At 41.1% G+C, this 19,211-nt stretch overlaps 2 protein-coding genes across 2 annotated transcripts; both read right to left on the bottom strand.

Moving 5' to 3' along the window:
• Nucleotides 1-1,167: 1,167 nt before the first annotated feature.
• Nucleotides 1,168-13,473, bottom strand: LOC310985870 (metabotropic glutamate receptor 6-like; the record flags this gene model as incomplete). The annotated part of the gene is given in 12 exon segments (XM_083971531.1): nucleotides 1,168-1,407; nucleotides 3,415-3,726; nucleotides 3,804-4,427; nucleotides 5,609-5,748; nucleotides 6,519-6,719; nucleotides 6,817-6,957; nucleotides 7,299-7,453; nucleotides 7,577-7,712; nucleotides 8,114-8,330; nucleotides 11,709-12,268; nucleotides 12,271-12,301; nucleotides 13,459-13,473. Coding segments are annotated over 12 exon segments (2,772 nt in total).
• Nucleotides 13,474-14,534: 1,061 nt separating this feature from the next.
• Nucleotides 14,535-19,132, bottom strand: comtb (catechol-O-methyltransferase b). The gene is made up of 6 exons (XM_083971557.1): nucleotides 18,977-19,132; nucleotides 17,741-17,912; nucleotides 15,505-15,622; nucleotides 15,173-15,366; nucleotides 14,941-15,072; nucleotides 14,535-14,856 (listed from the first exon to the last, which is right to left on the bottom strand). Coding segments are annotated over exons 1-6 (798 nt in total). The 5' UTR covers nucleotides 18,979-19,132; the 3' UTR covers nucleotides 14,535-14,676.
• Between the last annotated feature and the right edge of the window lie 79 nt (nucleotides 19,133-19,211).

The raw sequence follows: 19,211 nt of genomic DNA, 5'->3' as shown, positions 1-19,211 counted from the left end.
TGTTGTTAATGTCAGGAGTTACCTCAGGCTAAATACAATATATTTGCTGAAATGAGAATTTGTTGTGATGGAGGAGCTTTCATGGCACAAGATCAAATACAGCTGACGCAGTGAAGCTTTCCGACAAGATTCCCATGCATGAACATAACAGACGCTTCTCTATTACTTTTAGCTTGCTGCAATACAAACCTGACCTTCAAACACATTTGCTTGATAGTTTGACAAACAATATGGGGAAATGCCAAACATTGTTTTGCACTATGGAAAGAAATGTAAGAACCAGATATTCACAGTCACTTGTATCCTGTTTACATCTGTGCATTTCCGCAGTGAAAATCAGTTTGTGCCATGATGATCATATTCATAACAACAATTTAAACAAAAAGCATTGCAATAATGGAAACTGGCTATTGAATGATTCTTCTGTGGGTGCTTATAGTTTAGTGATCAATTCTACCTTCCCAGTGGAGATTATCAGAAATAGTAACAGGACATGGAGGTGGTGCATTTTAAAAGCTACTTCCTTCCAGTGCAATCAGAGGCAAACGTCACGATACCCCATACAAACAATGTTTCGAAACATTCATGTACACATAAAACACAGTCCATGCATGCAGTGCTTTTGGAGCCAGTAAACAACATTTCATTGACCCCAAGGGATTCCACATACAGTACATGTACAGTATATCTTCTTGTAGGGCAAAGGTCGCCATTTACGCATTACTTTTTTTTTTTTTCCTAAACAGCATTTCCCAGGGAGAGTTTAAACTAACAACGCGTCTTTGTCAGTCTGGGGTGCATATGGGGAGGTTGATACAAAAGAAAAACAAAAAAAAAATCAAATGCTTTCATTCCTTTCAGGAGGGCTCAGCATCCGTTCAGTTCTCATTTAAGTGTACTAAAAAAGTTGTCCGTTTTAAGCGTGCGCATTTCTGTTTCCTTTTGTGCTTCATTCCAGGTTGAGCAGTTCTTACAAATCTAAATAAGTGAGAAAAGAAACCAGGAACGTCTTTGCTGGTGTTTTAACCCATAGTGAAGGGGGAGAAGAAGAAAAACAAATCCAGCCAACAACAAAAGTAACTGCTGATCTTTTTCACTCGTCATCAACCAGATCATTGGGAATTTTTTAACGTGATGTGATGAAACATGGATCTGTTTTGTGTCGTTTCACTGTGATCTGTCCGGCACGATCTTGGACTCTCCGTTCTGTTTGTCGTTGGACTTCTGGGACAGTTGCGTGGTCACGGTGGCTGCCTGCACCACGGCTTTGAAGCTGCGCTTTCTCTTCTGGACGTTCTGCTCCGGGTGGAAGATGATGACATACACCTTTGGGATGTAGAGCATGCCCAGGGAGACGGTGGCGCTCAGGCTCATGGACACTGTCAGGGTGGTGGTCTGGATGAACATCTGCAACAGAGACTCAGTAGGTCAGAGGAACTGCTTTCCACACATCTCTACTTAGTATTACTGATTAATTTCTGCAGGTTTTCATCCATCAGTGCACAAAGTAAGTGATTTTATCACCGTGCACAGGTGAAATGAAATACACTATGCAATCTCAAAGGCTGTCACAACGCAGTCTTTACAATTTTCATCTCAAAGCACAGGAGGCAGTGTTTTTCCCCCAATGAATGATTTATGACCTGGTATATGTAGTCAGGAAAGGGGATCTATTTATGGGCTTTGACCACATCTACTACTCACTGCCCTTCCTCCTATTGCAAATCCAACAGTAATAATGAGAAGTGACTTCTCCTGAGATCTGCCTCCAATAAATTATGAACTCATTATTCAAGAAAACTGTACAGGTTATAAATAAATCAAGCCATACGTGTCATAAATAAGATATATTTGTGCCATGAATAAGTCATAAATTGTACACTATCCTTGGCAGCTGCACATCTTGGCATCTCCTAGGCTGGTGTCCATACAATGAAACTTCTTTTATCATCTTGCTTTTATCGGAGACGTCTCCATTTCTATAAGGGGCTTTGGTCACTGATGAGTAAAGTGGATAGTATTTATATACTGTGCCCGAGGCTAGCAGTGAAACTGGCTCGTGAGCTGTTCCTCCACATGTAAATACAGAAATGGAGCAGGTAAATCGCCTCCTACACGTGGTCCTACACATGATCGTAGGATGGGAGGATAACAGCCACTATTTTCATCAGCCAGACAAAAGTTACAGCCTATATTTAGCTCTTTTTCTAAGTGATGATTAATTGAATGGGATGGCTGAATTGGTCTACGAGGGGTCCTCACTGTCCCTTGGCTCCTTTGCCCTCCTTTCTTTTCTTCCCTCCCTATTCTTAATTCACTTCATTTCTATTCGGAGGAGTGAAAAGACTTTGAAAGTACCTCAGGCTTTAATTGTTTCAGCCTGGCTGATTCATAATACGGTTCTCTATTAGTCAAGGCATATCTCTATTTTTCAAATATTCCCCCCAACAGTCTCGTACTTTGTGACGGCGAAAAAAAATAGCCCACAAGCTAAATTAAACTCTGACTACAGTGGAGCAGGATGTACCGAGTACAGCAGGAAGCGAATATGATATGACAGGCAACAAACTCAAACAGAGGGATTCATTTACTGTCTTACTATTAATCTGTCTGATTGTGCGTTGCATAATTTGATTCAACTCATCATTTAAAACAAAAGTTATGATAAATAATTATCAATTATTACAATAATTATTTATTATATAGGTCCAATTAATGTCAAATACTGTAGTTAAAAAAAATTAAAACTTTTGAACAACACGACTGTCTTTGATTTCCTTCAAAGAGCTGACCAATTATTTCACTTGTGAATTCAATAATTAATTCATCTTTTTTAAAACATCACATCAAATGCACGAACATTAGGTAGAAATCTAATTTAATTCCCTCGATATATTCAATCAATTCAGACTCATTTTTTCACAGATTCCTTTTTTAAATCAGTTGATTAATATTTTTTGTTCACTTCATCCCTCATGTAATTACTACTTAAATGTCTGGTAATTACTAATTAGCAGACCAAGCTAGACCTAACATGGTCTACTGATTCAATCAGCAAAAAAGAAAATTAATCTACGTTTAATATTTGAATTATCAGTTAAACTTTTCTAATGTGATATTTGAGTTTTTTGTATGTTGAGCTGATCTGGACTCAAGGAAATTGTGAGAGGAAGTGGTCACCATTTTATAGAAGGGAAAAAAATATCAGAGAATGACCCTGCAGCAGCCCTGCAGCAAACAATGTCAGCTCAAGGTCCAGCCTCATTGTCACATAGCCTTGAAAAGCAGAAAGAATTTGCTCAATTTTTCTGTAGGTTTTCGTTCAGGCTCTAGCACTATAACTTGATTGAATAATCCAGAACAATCAAACAAAGAATTGTACTTGATAAACTGTGAAAATGTTAGATTGCCAACCTTCTCAGTTGACTGCGCCGTGCCAAAGAAGATGGGTACGAATGCCAGCCAGACGATACAGGTCGTGTACATTGTGAAGCCAATGGGCTTAGCCTCATTAAAGGTCTCAGGAACTCCTCTGCTCTTGATGGCATAAACTGTGCAGGTGATCATCAGTACGATACTGTAGCTGAGACATAACATGAGGGAAAGGTCGGACATGTCGCACTTCAGGACTCCTCGAGCAAACTCCGGGTTTGGGGGCTTCTGCTCCTCGTAGTCGATGATGGTGTGAGGAGGCATCACGCCAAACCAGATGAAGACTGCAAGCACCTGCAGAGAAGGCAGAGTTAGAGTGCTATGGAGGATCAAGCTGAGGATCTACATGAAAGATAAACAAACACACTTACCTGCACTGAGATGAGTATAAAGGTGATAATCAGCTGAGAGGTGGGGCTGATGAATTTTGGAGGGGTGACCGACTTCTTGCCCTGTTCGAAGATGCGATAGATCCTGTTGGTCTTGGTGAGCATGGCAGAATAACTGATGGACATACCGAGCCCCAGCAGTAACCTGCGGAAGGCGCACACAGCCACACTGGGCTCAGCTATCATGAGGAAGGTGATGAGGTAGATAAGAAAGATGCCCGTCAGCAACACGTAGCTGAGCTCTCTGCCGGAGGCCCGGACAATCGGGGTGTCGTTGAAGCGGATGAAGGTGGCGATGCATCCGGTGGTGGCCAGGATCCCCAGGATGGCCAAGAAAACGGGGATGATGGCCCAGGGAGAGCTCCATTCTAGTTTGATGATCGGTGTGGGCCGGCATCCTGTACGATTCTTAAAGGGCCTCATGTCAAAGGGGCACATGTCACAGCTGAACTCGTCCAGAAGGTACTGGTAGCCATCGCAGAGCTCACAGTGCCAGCAGCAGGGAACCCCCTTCACCATCTTCTTCCGTTCACCAGACTCACAGGGGAAACTGCACACAGACTCGGGGACTCTTCGGTCACCACCTGTCCACTGCATCTCCTCCTCCTGGGGTGAATATACAAATAGTTGTTTTATTTTACTTGAAGACTTATGGGATTTTGCGAGCTACACATAATGTGCCTTTTTGTCAACAGTTAGTTGAAAAGGTTGATACCACTCACACATATGCTAACTATGTAGCTAACACAGGAAGCCTAACAAAGATACCCATCTGCTAAAGCTCACTAATTAACATAATGTCATCATTAACACAAGTCATATGTTCATTAAATCCATCAAAAACCAGTGTTTAAAAATGAAGTGTTGTGGTATTATAAAGGCTTGTGTACTGGACCATTTCTTTGACATTTTAGGGAAAATATTTTTTCATTTTCTTTCCAGCAGTTGGCTAAGTGGATACCACAATACAATATGTACAAATGCTAACCATGTAGCTTCGTTTTTCTTAGCATAAAGCTTGTAAACTAGGTTAGGCTATAGTTCGCCTCTCTTTTGCTAATTCCTGGTCAAAATATAGTCTGGCACAAAACCTCCAAAACCACAACAAGACTTTTTTTAGACTTTGGTGTTTGTACACTTCAAATTACAAAATAATATGTTGAAGGAATGGTTTGGGTTATTTGACCTGGGATCATACCATCTACAGTGTAATATCTGAGTTAGATTAACAGTTTTGAGAAGAAGGCAGAGGTTCAAAAGCTGAGCCATGAGTTATTGCCACTTTAAAAATAAAATAAAAAAGCTTACTGAAAAAGCCAACAAAATGTAAAGTGCAAGCTCTGTTTTTCAGCATTTTCACCACTTTCTATGTCTCTACTGCTGAAGTTCTGCTTCACTAGCCAAGAACATTTGTAAAGAAAAATGTGTTGGAGCAAAGGTCGTTTAACAGCCAGATAAGGCAGAAAACATATTTTTAAAACCTAGCATAGGATTTCCATCAGTTTTGGCTTTTTTCAGTGGACATTTTTTAAAAAGAGAAAACATATTTTTTGCAGTTGCTTCCACAGCTACACATTGCTAAGATGCTTCTCGGAACTGACTCCCACAATCCCACATAAGGTTACCCTGATAACTGAGGTGTTGGTGTTAACAATGTCCTCCTTTGCAAAACTAATTGGCTTCTGGCTCTGATTACAATCTCATGTGCAATAAAGTAAATTAGAAGCTTGTGATTCAAGTTCAAGAAGTTCATGTTTTACTCAATTAGACCAAAAACAAGTATTTACATTGAGTCGGAGGTGGTTTGTCCATTGGCCAATATCCTTGTAGCCAGGGTTGCTGACGTTGGACAGTTGGTACTGGAAGATGTCATACCGACCAGGAGCATCTCCGTTTTCATTGAACATCACTCCAGTTCCTGCGCTGCCTGTTTGATGGAGACAGAGTTTTAATGACCTGCATGCGCACTATCAATAAAGCAAGACAATGAGTCAGAGCAGCCAAGAAATTCAAGCTCTCTAAGATGGAGATATGTAGCTTCATCTTTAGTAGCGAGGAAAACACCCACACATTGTTGAAAACAGCTTGTGTTTACTTTCTTCAGTCTTGTGCAATCATGTGGAAACTGAGTGCAGGATGCTCTTTAGTGAAGGCTTTCCTCCACGCGTACAGTCTTTCAGTGCACTCTGCTCTGTTGCTCTAACGTGATGTTCCTCTCAGGCGCCCTCAGGTCCCTGCAGGCGCTCAATCAGAAAATCTTCCATACAAGCCAAGGTCATCCAGCAAGAGGGGAACAGTAAATAAGATGCTTTCATAGAACACTTTTTTCCTTTTTTCAAACTGACTTTTTTATGAAAGGAGAGGATGAAAAGCCAGAGCATTGTGTATAGCAAAGAGCAAGGAGGCAGCCCTAGGGAGGGGACAGGCTTTGAAGGAATGTACTGTGTTCTGCAGCTTGGTACATTTGCAGGAACATCTCAAGGCTCTCATCTTCAAGCTGACCTCCCCTCTACTGTCTTCTTTTCTTAGTCCGTTCCTTTTCAAACCTTCTACAGTGGCAGAGAGCAGCTGTGGAAAGCAAAGGTTTTGCCAGCACAAATCTGCTATGAGGAATGGTTTCTCGCATGGTTCGATCTAAGTCATCACATGTTGTATGAGAAAGAGGAAAAAATCACAGATTGAATAACTGGAGCTCACCATTGAAGTTGACAGAGCGGATATATTGCAGGAGCATCCGTCCTTCCACAGGGTCCATCTTCTCGCAGACACCCATGGAGCCAGGACAGAGGTCCTGGTGCATACTGTGCAAGGCGTGGGCCATGGCGTACACAGCATCAATCACAAACTGCACCTTGCCCTCTTGTTCGTACTGAGAGTTTCGACTGATTCTTTCATCCCCTGACAGACGACAAAGGTGTCACACAAGGCAAAACTGCTCGCACAGAAAATATTTGAAATTTCCTATCTATTCCCTGCATATGTAACTGTGTCATACCTGTACATTTTCTTCTACCCAGTTCATATTTTATACCAGGGCGAGTTAGTTTGCATTTGAAGTCATCCTCCCAGAATTCTGCAAACCAGATGTTTCTCCTGTTGTTTTCTAAAGATCTTGAAGTGAAGTACTGGTCAAACCCTGAAATGTTTCACAAAGTTTATTCATGTTTTATAATGAAAATGTCAAACATTCTTTGAAATAACAGCACTCTGATTGATATGGTAGACAATCAATAACCATACTGTCTTAAAATTAGATTTTTTTTTCATGGGGAAATATGGCTAAAACTCAGTTTACTCAATCTTTAGTGGCAGACAGGAAATACTTATCAGACTTATCAATCATTCATTTCCTTCATTTCTTGCTTTGGTATTAGACTCATCCGTCAATGCCACGTGTCACAGGCTATTGTTAATATTCTTATTGTATCCAGCTGATTTGAGTTGGATAGAATAATCAGATTGTATATATTGCCCTACCATCAATAGAAGCTCTTTTTGGTAGGATGGTAACTGCGCCCTCAGCCACCTCTTCCAGGTCTTGAATTGGGGAGCTTTTGGCACCCCAACTGTCGGAGCCAACAAACAGGAAGTGTCCTGTCAGATTGGCTATCTTGGCAGCCTGCAACACCCGCCTGCAAAAGGACAGTTTATACTTAATCAAGTGTCATTATCAAACAGCTGATTTAACAACTCAATAGAAACAAGTCTTACATATGTTCTTAGTTTAGTTTTGTGTGGAGTAAAGCTTGACTCACTTGATGTCGTCCTCATTGGCAAATATGATGACCCCTCGAGCGTTAGAGGTTTCCATTAATCTCTTGATGATTTTGTCAAACTCCCCTGGTCTAGGCTCTCTAGGAATCTTTATGGACTGTCCAATACACAGCCCTCCTGTTTGACACATTTGAAACATCAATAATATGCCTTTTCTTCTTTTTTCTTTGCAAAACAAAATAACTATACAGGATATAATGTTCCTAATAATTTGTTTCATAGCAGCAATTATCAGCTTGCTACAGTAGTCAACTCTCCTGCATTTTGTTTTTTATTGCACAAGCAATATGTATAGGAATGTAATTTTGATAATATAAAGTCTGAGCACTTATAACATCATTTGAGCTTTTAAACCCAAATGATGTTTTGACTTCTGTTTGCCCTGTTAGTCCTTGTGTATTAAAGGATTTTTCTGTCCTATTTCTGTATTTTAATGAGCGAGGACAACATGGTTTGATGAATGAGTAATCCTTCATTGTCTGAGCAGTAAATTCACATCCACACAGCCAGATACACACCTGCTTCTCTGGATATCTGGAGGAAAGCATCCACACCACTCTCTCCATAGTTTCCCTCTGAGGCCAGCGTGGAGACATAGTTCCAGCCCATGGCTTTGACAATGTCCACCATGGCCTGGGCCTGGTAAGAATCAGGAGGCACCACACGGGAGAAGAACTCATAGCGGCTGTTGTCGCTCAGCTCCGGGGCAGTGGAGGCGTAGCTGATCTGTGGGATCTGAGACACACGGATGGGTCAGTGATGACTAAAGAGTTGGGTCAAGTGGAAAACATGAAGAGAGCTGATTATTAGGCCAATAGTTAATCCAAAGGTAAAAGGAATGACAAGAGAAGGCAGTGAACCATGTCGGAGGATGATGCACCACTTACTCACAGACAAAACCTAATGGAGGCCTCCCACATTAATACTGACAAGTTGTACTGCATTAAAATCCCAAAATTGGACTATCGTAGAGACAGTTTGTCTCTTGAACAGCCTGTGTCCTCAGTAATTCTCCGAATTGAGGCAACTTCACAGTGTGATCTGCCCAGAGCTGGTTTGTGCTGAGGATATAGCCAACGCCACGCTGAAATACAGATGGTAGGAACCACAGCTGTAAAAGCATTTGTTTGGGGAAAAAAATGGATGAGAAGATTAATTTACTGGTGTGCTACTTCTTTAATGACACAGTTTATGTCGACAATCTCAACCCTGACCCTGCTAATGCCGGTCTCCCAGCGTGGCTTAACGTTGGGCCCTCTGGAGGGGACGAAGAGAAAAAGGTAGACACAAGGGGTAGTGAAGGGAGAAGGAGAGAGGAGCGAGAGAACCATTTCACAGATTATCTGGATGGATTATAGGGGTTTTAGTCAAATTACGTTAAGCACAGAGGGAGAGACAGAGATCAAGAGACTAGAAAAAGGTTAGCATTTCTCAGCTGTAAGCCATACAATATATTTAATTCTGATTGCCACATGCAGCTTAAATTTGCCGCTGTGTTAACCCGTCAAGATCAAATTTACTGGGCATCCCCCATGTCACAGGGCACATCTTCAACCAGGTGAACTTTCTCCAAATCCCAAGTCTACAACAGCTCTTCATACACCAACAAGTCCACTGAGAAATATTAATTATCAATGTCCACAAGAGCCCATGTTAGCAAAGCCGTTCAAATGTTTGCATACAAATTTTGTAATGAACAAGACAACACATAATCCTCTCCAAATTAATCCTGCAGAAGCATCTGCACCAATTCCCTTCCACTAAAATCAATGAGCCGTATCAGTAACACAGGAAGTATCCTGTTACAGTCCACTCCTGCTGAAATCTTCTCACATTCAGTAGCCTACCTGATTGAAACTACGTGGAGTCAAGCTACAGACATGTGAATGTAGATTAGCACTGATATACATTTTTACCAACACTGAATAGACACTGAATAGATATTTTAGATATAGCACAGATTTTTTTTTACGATCCTTAAAAACGAGAATGGTCAAAGGTTCATGTATTCAAACACATCCAAGAGAGTTGAATTAACAGGAAAATGATTTTATGATTAATATATTTTTAGTACCTTATATCAACCTCAAATTATCAAAGTTTGAGAAAATCTGGTTTATCTGTTTAACTGCAGTTTATGTAGTGGGATTATGGAATTATAAACAATGTGTTAAAATATTGGATGATGCAGAATTATAGGAACATAGGAAATGAGCTCCAATTAACAAATATTTTAACACTCAGTTGATCTATTCAGTACTTTTTGATGAATCCATTAATAGCTCCAGCTATAAAATGTCAAATAAAGAAAAACAACTGTACACAATTCACAATACAATTCCCAACAGCCCCAGGTGCATTTTCAGAAAAGCAGCAAATCTGCCCATTTTATTATAATCTGTCAATCAATTTATTGACTAATGAATCATTTCAACAGTGAAAAAATCCCATTATTGAACGAGTTCAAATGTGGAATAGCCTAATAAAGGTGCAAACTCCATAAAGTGCTTTAGAGATTCAGTGAATGAAGTATAACCTTGAAGTTGTGCTTTCTTACTGCGGAACCAAAGTAATAATAATGTATTTGACAAATGCTGAAACATCTCTTGCTCTGGCTAAGAGCAGATGTTCAGTGCACAGTGAATGAGTCTAGAAGCATCCACAGTCCGGAGAGCAGCACATATGGACAGTAGAAGGAAACACACCATTTAGCTAAATCTACTCCACACCGGCCACAAGTTGCTGTTATCCTAGAACCAATGTCATCCTGCTGCCCTGATGCTCTATTTTCAGCCCAGGGTCCTGAGCTGCTGAGAGGGGCTTAGTGGACGTTGGATCTATAATTCTGTAGTTAACATCTGCCCTGTATGCAAGCTGCCCCTCCTTGGCTCTCAACTCCACACTAGTATAAAGAATGTTGCAACAAGTGTTGTCCAGGGAAGTAAGCAAAATACATTTTTCACGTGAAACTAATTTGGCCACTTTGACTCGAGCTGGTGTTTATTTTTAGATATTTCTAGATTTCTGGCAGACTGTCAGTAAGTCGATGAGAACATGACATAATGTGGGATTTACACAGCCTCAATGTCCCATCATCACTATAAGCAGTGTAATCAATTATTAAAGGTCAATCATCTGTTAAAAAATAACTGCACACTGAAAGCATCACATGGATTAGCCCGCATGACAATGAATTCACAATCCTGTGAAGTGTGCCTTCCATCAATACGAGAGCTCATCCACACTATCCAGCCTTTTAAATTACTTGTTTCAAAATTCAGATCAGTATGCGTGCACAGCAGAAATATGCTATTACGTGCAATATTATCTATTCAAGTACCCAACTACAGTCAAATGATGATACTGAATATTAGTAATTCCCTTAATTAGGGTTGTGAAAGCCATCACAAAACTGCAAATAAATGTCCCCATTCATCATCTTAGATTGGACATTTTACAATAAAATGAATGAGGCACACAGTGCAACAGTAGGCTACAGGAAGATACAGAGACAATATTTGTTTTTCCAGTTTGAGGCATAAATCTGTTTCAGATGTGTGCATTTGTGGTTGTTATTCTGAGTACAGCTGATATGATAAAGACTGAACATACAAAAATCTTGAAAATCCTTCTCTTGCTCAGTAATTCCAAATCCGTATCAACCACCAATCAGATGTTATGGTCTTAGTGTGGACATGTTCAGAGTTTCATTAAGAAGTGATTCTTCTGTTTTAAATAATCTTATTCGAAGGATTTCCAGAGTCCTAATGAGGTGGACAGTATGAAATATTTCATAGAAAATATTCGTACCCTAACCCTAACCCTAACCCCATAATTTGTTTTGTTTGTTTGTTTTTAATTGATCATGCGGTTTATCATCTTTGGGACCCCTCAGAATTAACTTAGGCTCTTTGAGTGATCCTGATCCCCAAGCTGGGAACCACTGTTAAACTCATGTGCCTCTGTTTGCTCCTTTGTGGATAGATTAAAAAAGAGAAAGCAGAGGGATAATGGCTTTCACCTCATGAGCTTACTTTGCTGAAAAGAGTAACTGCCCCAAATGTTCTTGCCCTTTCAGTGTTTAATGAGGAGAGTTAGTGAAATAAAGCTCACCGCAAACAGTCTGAGCACATTGGCCACCATGATGGACACTGAGCTCCCAGATGCCCCAATCACACCGACCACCCTCTCTGGTTTGGGGATGATGGGCGGCTCTCCGTTTGAGCAGCGAACATCTGAGGTGTCCTTCTGGATGAGGGCCTGGACAAACGTGAGGGACTGCTCGAGGGCGTAGGTGTCTCTAGAGCAGGTGTCCAGGATCCTGGCCCCCAGTGTGATGTTTGGCAAAAGGTCTGGGTCACTGTTGATCTGGTCCAAGGCGTACAGCATGGCCTCCAGTCGGTGGATCCCCTTTTCTCGTTTGATCTCCCCACAGGGAACGCCGGCAGGCCCTCGGGAGTGCACCGGGAACAGCCCGCCGAGGGTGATGTCGCCCTCGATTTTGATGGACTGGGGCTGGGTGCCCTGTTGGGCCCATGAGCCCGGGCCGATACCCACCACCAGCACCCATAACAGCCCAGACCATGTCCTGTATCCGGATGGTGAAAAAAACCAGGAACACTGATGGGATGATGGGACCTCTGATGTCATGATGATGACCAGCAGAGGTACTGACAGCACCAGGCCACTCCCTCTACCTTTGACACCTATGGAATAGTTACAGAGGGGTCTTCAGGGTCTAATCATATAATCATCATTTGCTATCATTTCCACAGTTTCCATCTTCTACTGAGGAGAATAAGGCTATAAATGACTTTAACTTTATCAATGTCCATTTTAGTTTTCATTTTTAAAACATATTTTACACAATATTTGACCAGTTCACATTATATCTGTTTGGTCTATCTCACCACTGAAGGTATGTAGGCTAAGGATAAATGACTATAATCATGTATGAAAAATATAAAAGTTTTGTTGCTTCTGCTTCCTTTGAAAGATGAATTCTGGTTTGACCTTTGCGTCTATGCATACATAACATGATAGTGTAATTGTAGACCTGTAAATGGGTCTGCTGAGTTGATTATGTCAATACCAAGAGCAATTCCCATAGGTAATACGTAGATAATACAGATACAGTGCATTTCTTTCTTTTTTTAAATGCACTTGTAGTACGACATCTGTCATGGTGAGTTAAAGCTGAAGAGAATATAAGAGAAGACCACATAAAAGCTATATAGGGTTGTACACTTAAAAAGGATAGTGTGGTAGAGTGAGAAGACAATTTTAGGTACCCTGCAGGATGACACAGAGTGAATACTGGAAGCTTTTATCAAAGAGAGCTGAGAGCCAATTATGGAAAACACTATAAATTTTGCAAAACAGAAAACATCAACTGAACCTTCGCAGGATTTCACGCTCCAAAAGCTGGAGCAGGTTAATTATATCTGCATGAGGATCATTGACCAAATCCACCGTATTCAAGTGAACTCAACAGAATATAAAAATGTCATTATCAAGACTGTAAACAAGTAGATTTAACATTTACAGGCAGAATTTGTACACTAGAAAATATTTTTTTAATGAGATTACTTCATTTTATTCAGTTGTAAGTATTTAAATCAAATGACAAAAATGAATTAAAATAAATGTTACATGCTTACATATTTCTTTCTTATTTATGATTCTATATCATTTTAATTTTCTGGTCAGTAAAGTGCAAAGTTTAATTTATTGAAAATATTCTCGGACTATGTCAGAGAATAATGTGAATCTGCAGAAATCTAAGCTGCATAAGTCTCGCAGCTGCACAAAAAACACATCGCCTGCGAGTAGAGGAATTTCTCCATGTAAAAGCATTTCTTACCTGCCCATTCTTCATCCACCAGTCTTGATATTGTCCATCACATGAGCTCGTCCACACAGGCCTCCATCCATGGTCCAAAATGTGATTATGTATCTAGAGGCAAGGCTCTCCTCTCCTCAACAAAAGTAAATCCTCTATCATCTCAGGCTGCCGCTGTGCACTCTCAAAAATAAGCAGAACACACTAAAAACAATGGTTTAAAAAAAAAGTAGTGGTGATTTGTAAAGACAAAAGGAAAACAGTGACTTTTGAGGCTTTAGGGTGTAGTATCATGGCAGAGTCGGGGAAAAGTGGAGGAAAAGCGCAACATTACAGCAGTGAGATTCTACAAATCACTGCCAAATCCCTTAAAAGCTCTCTCCCTCTCTCTCTCATTCCTCTCTCATTCTTTTTTCCTGTGTGCATCTCTGTCCAGGCACTCCCCCCCTCCCCACTCTCTCTCTCTCTCTCTCTCTCTCTAACTCTCTTTCTCTCTGCTGGAACCCTCTCCTCTCTCGCTCTTTCAGTGCACTAATGGCCACAGATTGGGATTATCATGCAGGCGGCTGTGAAGAAAGCAGTAGGTGGACTAGCCCATATATATATGTTTATTTTTTTTTTCATACAGCTGAACCAAATGCAGAGCCCCTCCCCTCCTCTCCTCACCCCTCCCCACCTAGTATGATGGAACTCTGTCACTTTGAGAGATTAGATGAGCAGCAATTTGATTCATGCTCTCTCTCTCTCACACACACATACATACTAAACACGCCACACACACAGTCGCTCCCTCTTTCACACACCTGTCAACACTGGGCCAGAGCTGGAGGAGGATGTCAGAGCAGAAAATAGGTTTGTGAACCGCAGAATGCAGCTGGATTAGATTTATTATTGATTTCAGTTGATGCTCTGGGAAAAGCAGCCCCCCGGATCAGTTTCCAGCTCATCATCTGTCAATTAGGAGCTTGAACACAGAATCACTACCACCATCTACTGCACCAGTATATAGGCCTATTATAGACATCTCAAAGAGTGCAACAACTTCTATTATGTCGTCCAATGGAAAATACAATTTAAAAAAAAGCACACAACACAAATAGTTTGTATTCCTTTTTAATTTCAAGTTAACACTCTCATGTTGAAAAGATTTAACTCCCGATTTGTCGTCAGTGAGGGGGGATCAGAGGTCTGAGGTTTACTAGTACCTTTGCAAAACATGACTAGTCTATTCATTAAAAACTACCCTAAGAAGACAGACTTCTCCAGGCCGTCCTCCACTTTGGTGTACTCCAGGTGAGATTTGAAGTACTGGCTCTCGTACTGCGGGTTGTTTCGGATGTATTCCAGGTAGTCAGGAGTCCCAGGGCAGATGACGTTGTCTGCCAGCAGGACGGTGCCCTTCCTGAGCAGACCACACTCCTGGTAATAAAAGCAAAATGAGGTGTCAGAGCAGAAACATTTTGAGTTTGATCATGAAAAAAAAAACACCACCACACAACTTGCCTCCATCAGTTTTGTGTCAGGAAGGTAGCGGTCCTTCCAGTGATCCAGGAAAACCAGATCAAATGTGTTAATCCCAAAGTGCTCCTTCATTTTAGGGATCCAGTCACCAGATGCACCTTCAACTAACTGGACCTTGAATGAAGGAAGAAAGACATGAGCTTCTGACCTGTACACACAATGTACATCATTGGTTGCTTTGTTTTCTGATTACTGTGAAGACACCAGGCTTTACCTTTTCCTCTAGTCCTGCCCAAGCAATGACTTGACGAGCAATTGCAGCAAAGTCAGGGTTAAATTCAAGAGTGATGAGTTTGGCATCAGGGGGAAGCAGGCGAGCAATCCGCACCGTGGAGTAGCCACAGTAGGTTCCCAGCTCCAGCACAGTGGCTGGGTTTATCTCAGACACCACAGAGTCAAGAATGCAGCCTGAGGCAAAACAAAACAAAATAAAACCAAACAAAAAGCAAAACACATGTAGGCACATAAACATAAAGCTGGGTCACGCAAGGTACTGTAATGATCTCACACATGAAAGGAAATAGCTATAGATTAAGAAATCAATACCTTTCTCATCCCCCACATTCATAGCCCACTCCTTGTGTCTGCAGAAGTCATCGATGGTTTGGACCACGCTGCGAGGGTCTCCTCTAGTGGCTTTCTTCTGTACTGCACTCAGGAGCCGCTGAGGAGAAAGAGGAAGAAGAAACACTATTGTACAATGCTATAATCAGTGTCACTGATCGCTGGGTGTTAATAATTCAATCATTGCTGCTTGAGGACATTTGGGTTGCCACATTGATTCAATAGAAGATGTAACAGAACAGTAATTATACTGTTTGTACACATTTCTCCTTTTCCACCTACACCCCAGTGTCCCTGTCACCAAACTGTCGCCCAAACTCTAGATAAAAATAAAATAAAATAAAATAAACTGAGCCTCCTCAGGCAAATCCGTAAAACCTTTGACAAAGATTATGGGTGCTTCTATTCACCACTCTCTCTCTCTCTCTCTCTCTACTTAATGTGGGTGTTAGCCAACAGAAGACAAGACAATGTAAAAATGTCACCAGTAAATCCCATAGTCACAGCTCTGACTCCAATATGTCAGTGGCTCTTTGCGTGTATTCTGCACCTGTCATGCTGAGGTTTGTGCGGAGGTGTTACACCACCACCTTTAACACACAAAATAAGACTGACTGACGAGTTATTATCTTTTCAGTGTTCTTTAGATAAATGTTTTCTTTCCAGTGACATCTGTTAGAAATGTCATACCTTTCACTGTAAGATTTTTTGGATGTAAGTCGACATCCAGATAGAAGATAGAAGCAAACATCAGCAAATAAAAAATATGTTTCTGTTAGTGTCCAGTTATTGTTTGACCCTGGAGTCAGCTCTGTAGACATAAAGTGAAAGGTATCATGGGAAGATTTGCACCTGATGAGCACACAGTCCAGTGACCTCAGAAAAACACACAGTGGACTGGCTAACGTAGACTGACAGTAGGTTATACTCTGTGCATTTGGTTCCTCATGAACATGTTTGCCTCTGAACATTGCCTGTGGTAAACACAAACAACAAGTCGGAACACAAAATGTCAAATTCAGGTTTCACAGCTGCCGTTGAATCGTGGGGCTGAGTTTGCAGTGCATTTGTTTATTTGCATGCGTACGTGTGTTCTTGCTGATGAAGATGGTTTCTGAATTTGCAGCATGTTTGTATTGTTGTGTCTGCTTTTTTTTTTTTTTTTAAAGTTGCCCTCAGGGCCACTGTAAGAAAGAGTTCTTCTCAGGAGATAAAAACAAGTGTCGATTCACCTACTTGTTCTCGTGTGCGTGCGTGCGAATATTGTGTGTGTCACATTGTTATCCTGCCCTCCTCTGATAGTGTGTGCTTTATGTCATCAGTATTTTTTTCTTATATCCATTATATATTGATCATTAACATGGCATTGTCTATCAGTGAAAACTACAATGTTTAATTTGCCTTTTACAAATTTCTCCATCAGTCAGACTTTTTTATTTCTGAAATCCAAAATCTTGATATTAAATATGAGATTTTACCAGTATAATAAAGGTGTTCAGTTTGTCATTGCAAGAAAACCATGTGTGTACCTACATTAACTATGTGACAGTGACGTATCCAAGTGAGACAACATGTACAGTATAACAACAGTTGAGCAGTGAGATAAATAATAAATATGAATGGTGTAAGTTACACCAGTGAAAGGTTTATCCAGTAACCTACACCTGACTTGTCTCTGATTAGCTCTTTCATCACTCTGTGAAATGGTGTCAAAGGTCAAACCTGTTTTCACTGTGAAGCATGATGATGATTCCAAACTGGACAGATTCAATCTTTAATTTAAGCCTGTCTATCTTTCAGTCACCCTGACACCAGAGTAGAATTGTAATCATGTTAGTGACACCTTCTCATCTTGTGCTATCATTAATTTGTCAAAAAAGGGCCTACTTTGGTTTGTGATGAGAGTCCTGTAAAACTAAGGCCACTTCACTTCTGGACACTAACAAGCCAAACTAAGAGGTTCAATGTGACAAACATTTTACTGCTTAATATCATCATGTTATCACTGGCATTGGCACATGTCAGCATGATGACGTTAACATTTAGCATGGCTGTAAACCATCAGTCATGTTGATGACCAGTAGCCTATATTTGACTATTGATTTAACCTCTGTGCATGTGGCCACTGTTTTTCTGTCTCTTTTACCATGACACAGCCATTAGTCACTTGTGTGTTATGTTATGTTTTAAAAAAAATATATATATAAAGAAGGCACACCTGAGGACGGGTGGACTGGGTCAATGTATCCAGCATCCGCTCCACAATGACATCATGCCAGATCAGTGCCAGTCCTCCATGATACTGCACAGCAGCAGGAATCACCCATCTGTACAGAGCATATAGAAGAGCTGCTCCACCAATGCAACTGTAAATAAGAGTCAGCCACATCCTGCAACGGAGACGAAGTGTAAACATTAGTTCAGCGTGGTGAGATGGCGCTGTGTTATGAAGAGAGGCTGTGATAGATGAAGCACAGACAGACAGTACAATAACAAGACATTTGCATAAGATAAATGAAAGCTCTCATATCCTCTCTCTCTCTCTGCCTCTCCCTTTGTGTGGGGCTAATGAGATGGGTGTTTACTGGTGAACAATACTGATACTGCTCCTGTTTTCATTACCTGCTGCTGTTGCTGCCATGTCCCTGCTGCACATCCACACACGTCTATAAGCGATGATATCACTGTAGGATATCATTTAATATCAACTCTAATAAACACTGGTAAACACACAGCACGGTGACTGTGTGTGTGTGTGTGCAGCTTTTCCAACTCTCAGCTCATGCATTTAGTCTGTTTAGAAATCTGAAGCACAGACCAAGTGGAGGGAACAGAGAAGAAAAGGAGGAGAAAAGCACAGCCAGAGTCTGTCTGTGGGAAAAGCAGTGAAGAGCTTGGCTGGGAACGACTCTACCTTGCACTAATAATGCAACTGTGAAAGACCAGTGATGTTTGAGGTAATTCCTTTTGATTTGGAGTTTGAGTTGCATGGCAACCAGCGGGGGGTTAAGAGCTGTGTCATAAAAGGCAGAACACCGGGACTTTAACCTTTACTTTGGCTTACTCCTAACATACCGCTAGATTCAGACACCACAATGCAGAATGATCTTGGCATTTCACCATAAACACTTTTTTCAGCATGTAGAGACACGGTTAGAACATCATGAAAAAAAAAAAAAAAACCTGCCTGTTACTGAAGCTCTAATACAATATTTGCTGTGAAACTGATGAGTGTTGCCAGTTTGGCACTGAATCTAATCTTTGCTCCCCCAAATTTCTCCCTCAGTTCTATGAGTGCACACAGTCTTCAGTCCAAAACAGGAATTATACTCAGACTGATCCCTCTCCCTTGTGCAACACAGGAACAAACACTTGTTAGGCATGAAACAAGAACAACCACCTCATGCATTCTTAAAAGGTCTCTCATTAAAATTTAACTGAAAATAAGACTTACATGTGCGGGTAGGCACCACTCCCTGTCCTCTTCTCACCTCCTCAGCAGCTACAGGAAAATCTGTGAGTTTTCTAACATCCGGACATATGCTTGCTGTTACACGAGGCTAACTCCTCCCTCCTCTTCCTTCCAACCCCCTCTCAGAGCCCTGCTCGATGGGAGCATGCAAGGAATGCACAACTCAACAGATCTCCACAGTCCGCACGTTACACATACATACACACACACTTGCTTG

The sequence above is a fragment of the Trachurus trachurus genome (genome assembly GCF_905171665.1).
Source record: "Trachurus trachurus genome assembly, chromosome: 5".
In the NCBI taxonomy this organism is placed as follows: domain Eukaryota; kingdom Metazoa; phylum Chordata; class Actinopteri; order Carangiformes; family Carangidae; genus Trachurus; species Trachurus trachurus.
This window is presented reverse-complemented; position numbering and strand designations above follow the sequence as displayed.

Bases quoted from the DNA above. Each gene is read 5' to 3' on its own strand.
- comtb (XM_083971557.1), bottom strand. The intron at 15,623-17,740 runs GTGTGCCTTCTT...CTTTCTCCTCAG, and splicing joins CCCAGTCCACCCGTCCTCAG to CGGCTCCTGAGTGCAGTACA. The intron at 14,857-14,940 runs GCAAGTTGTGTG...TTTTATTACCAG, and splicing joins CTGACACAAAACTGATGGAG to GAGTGTGGTCTGCTCAGGAA.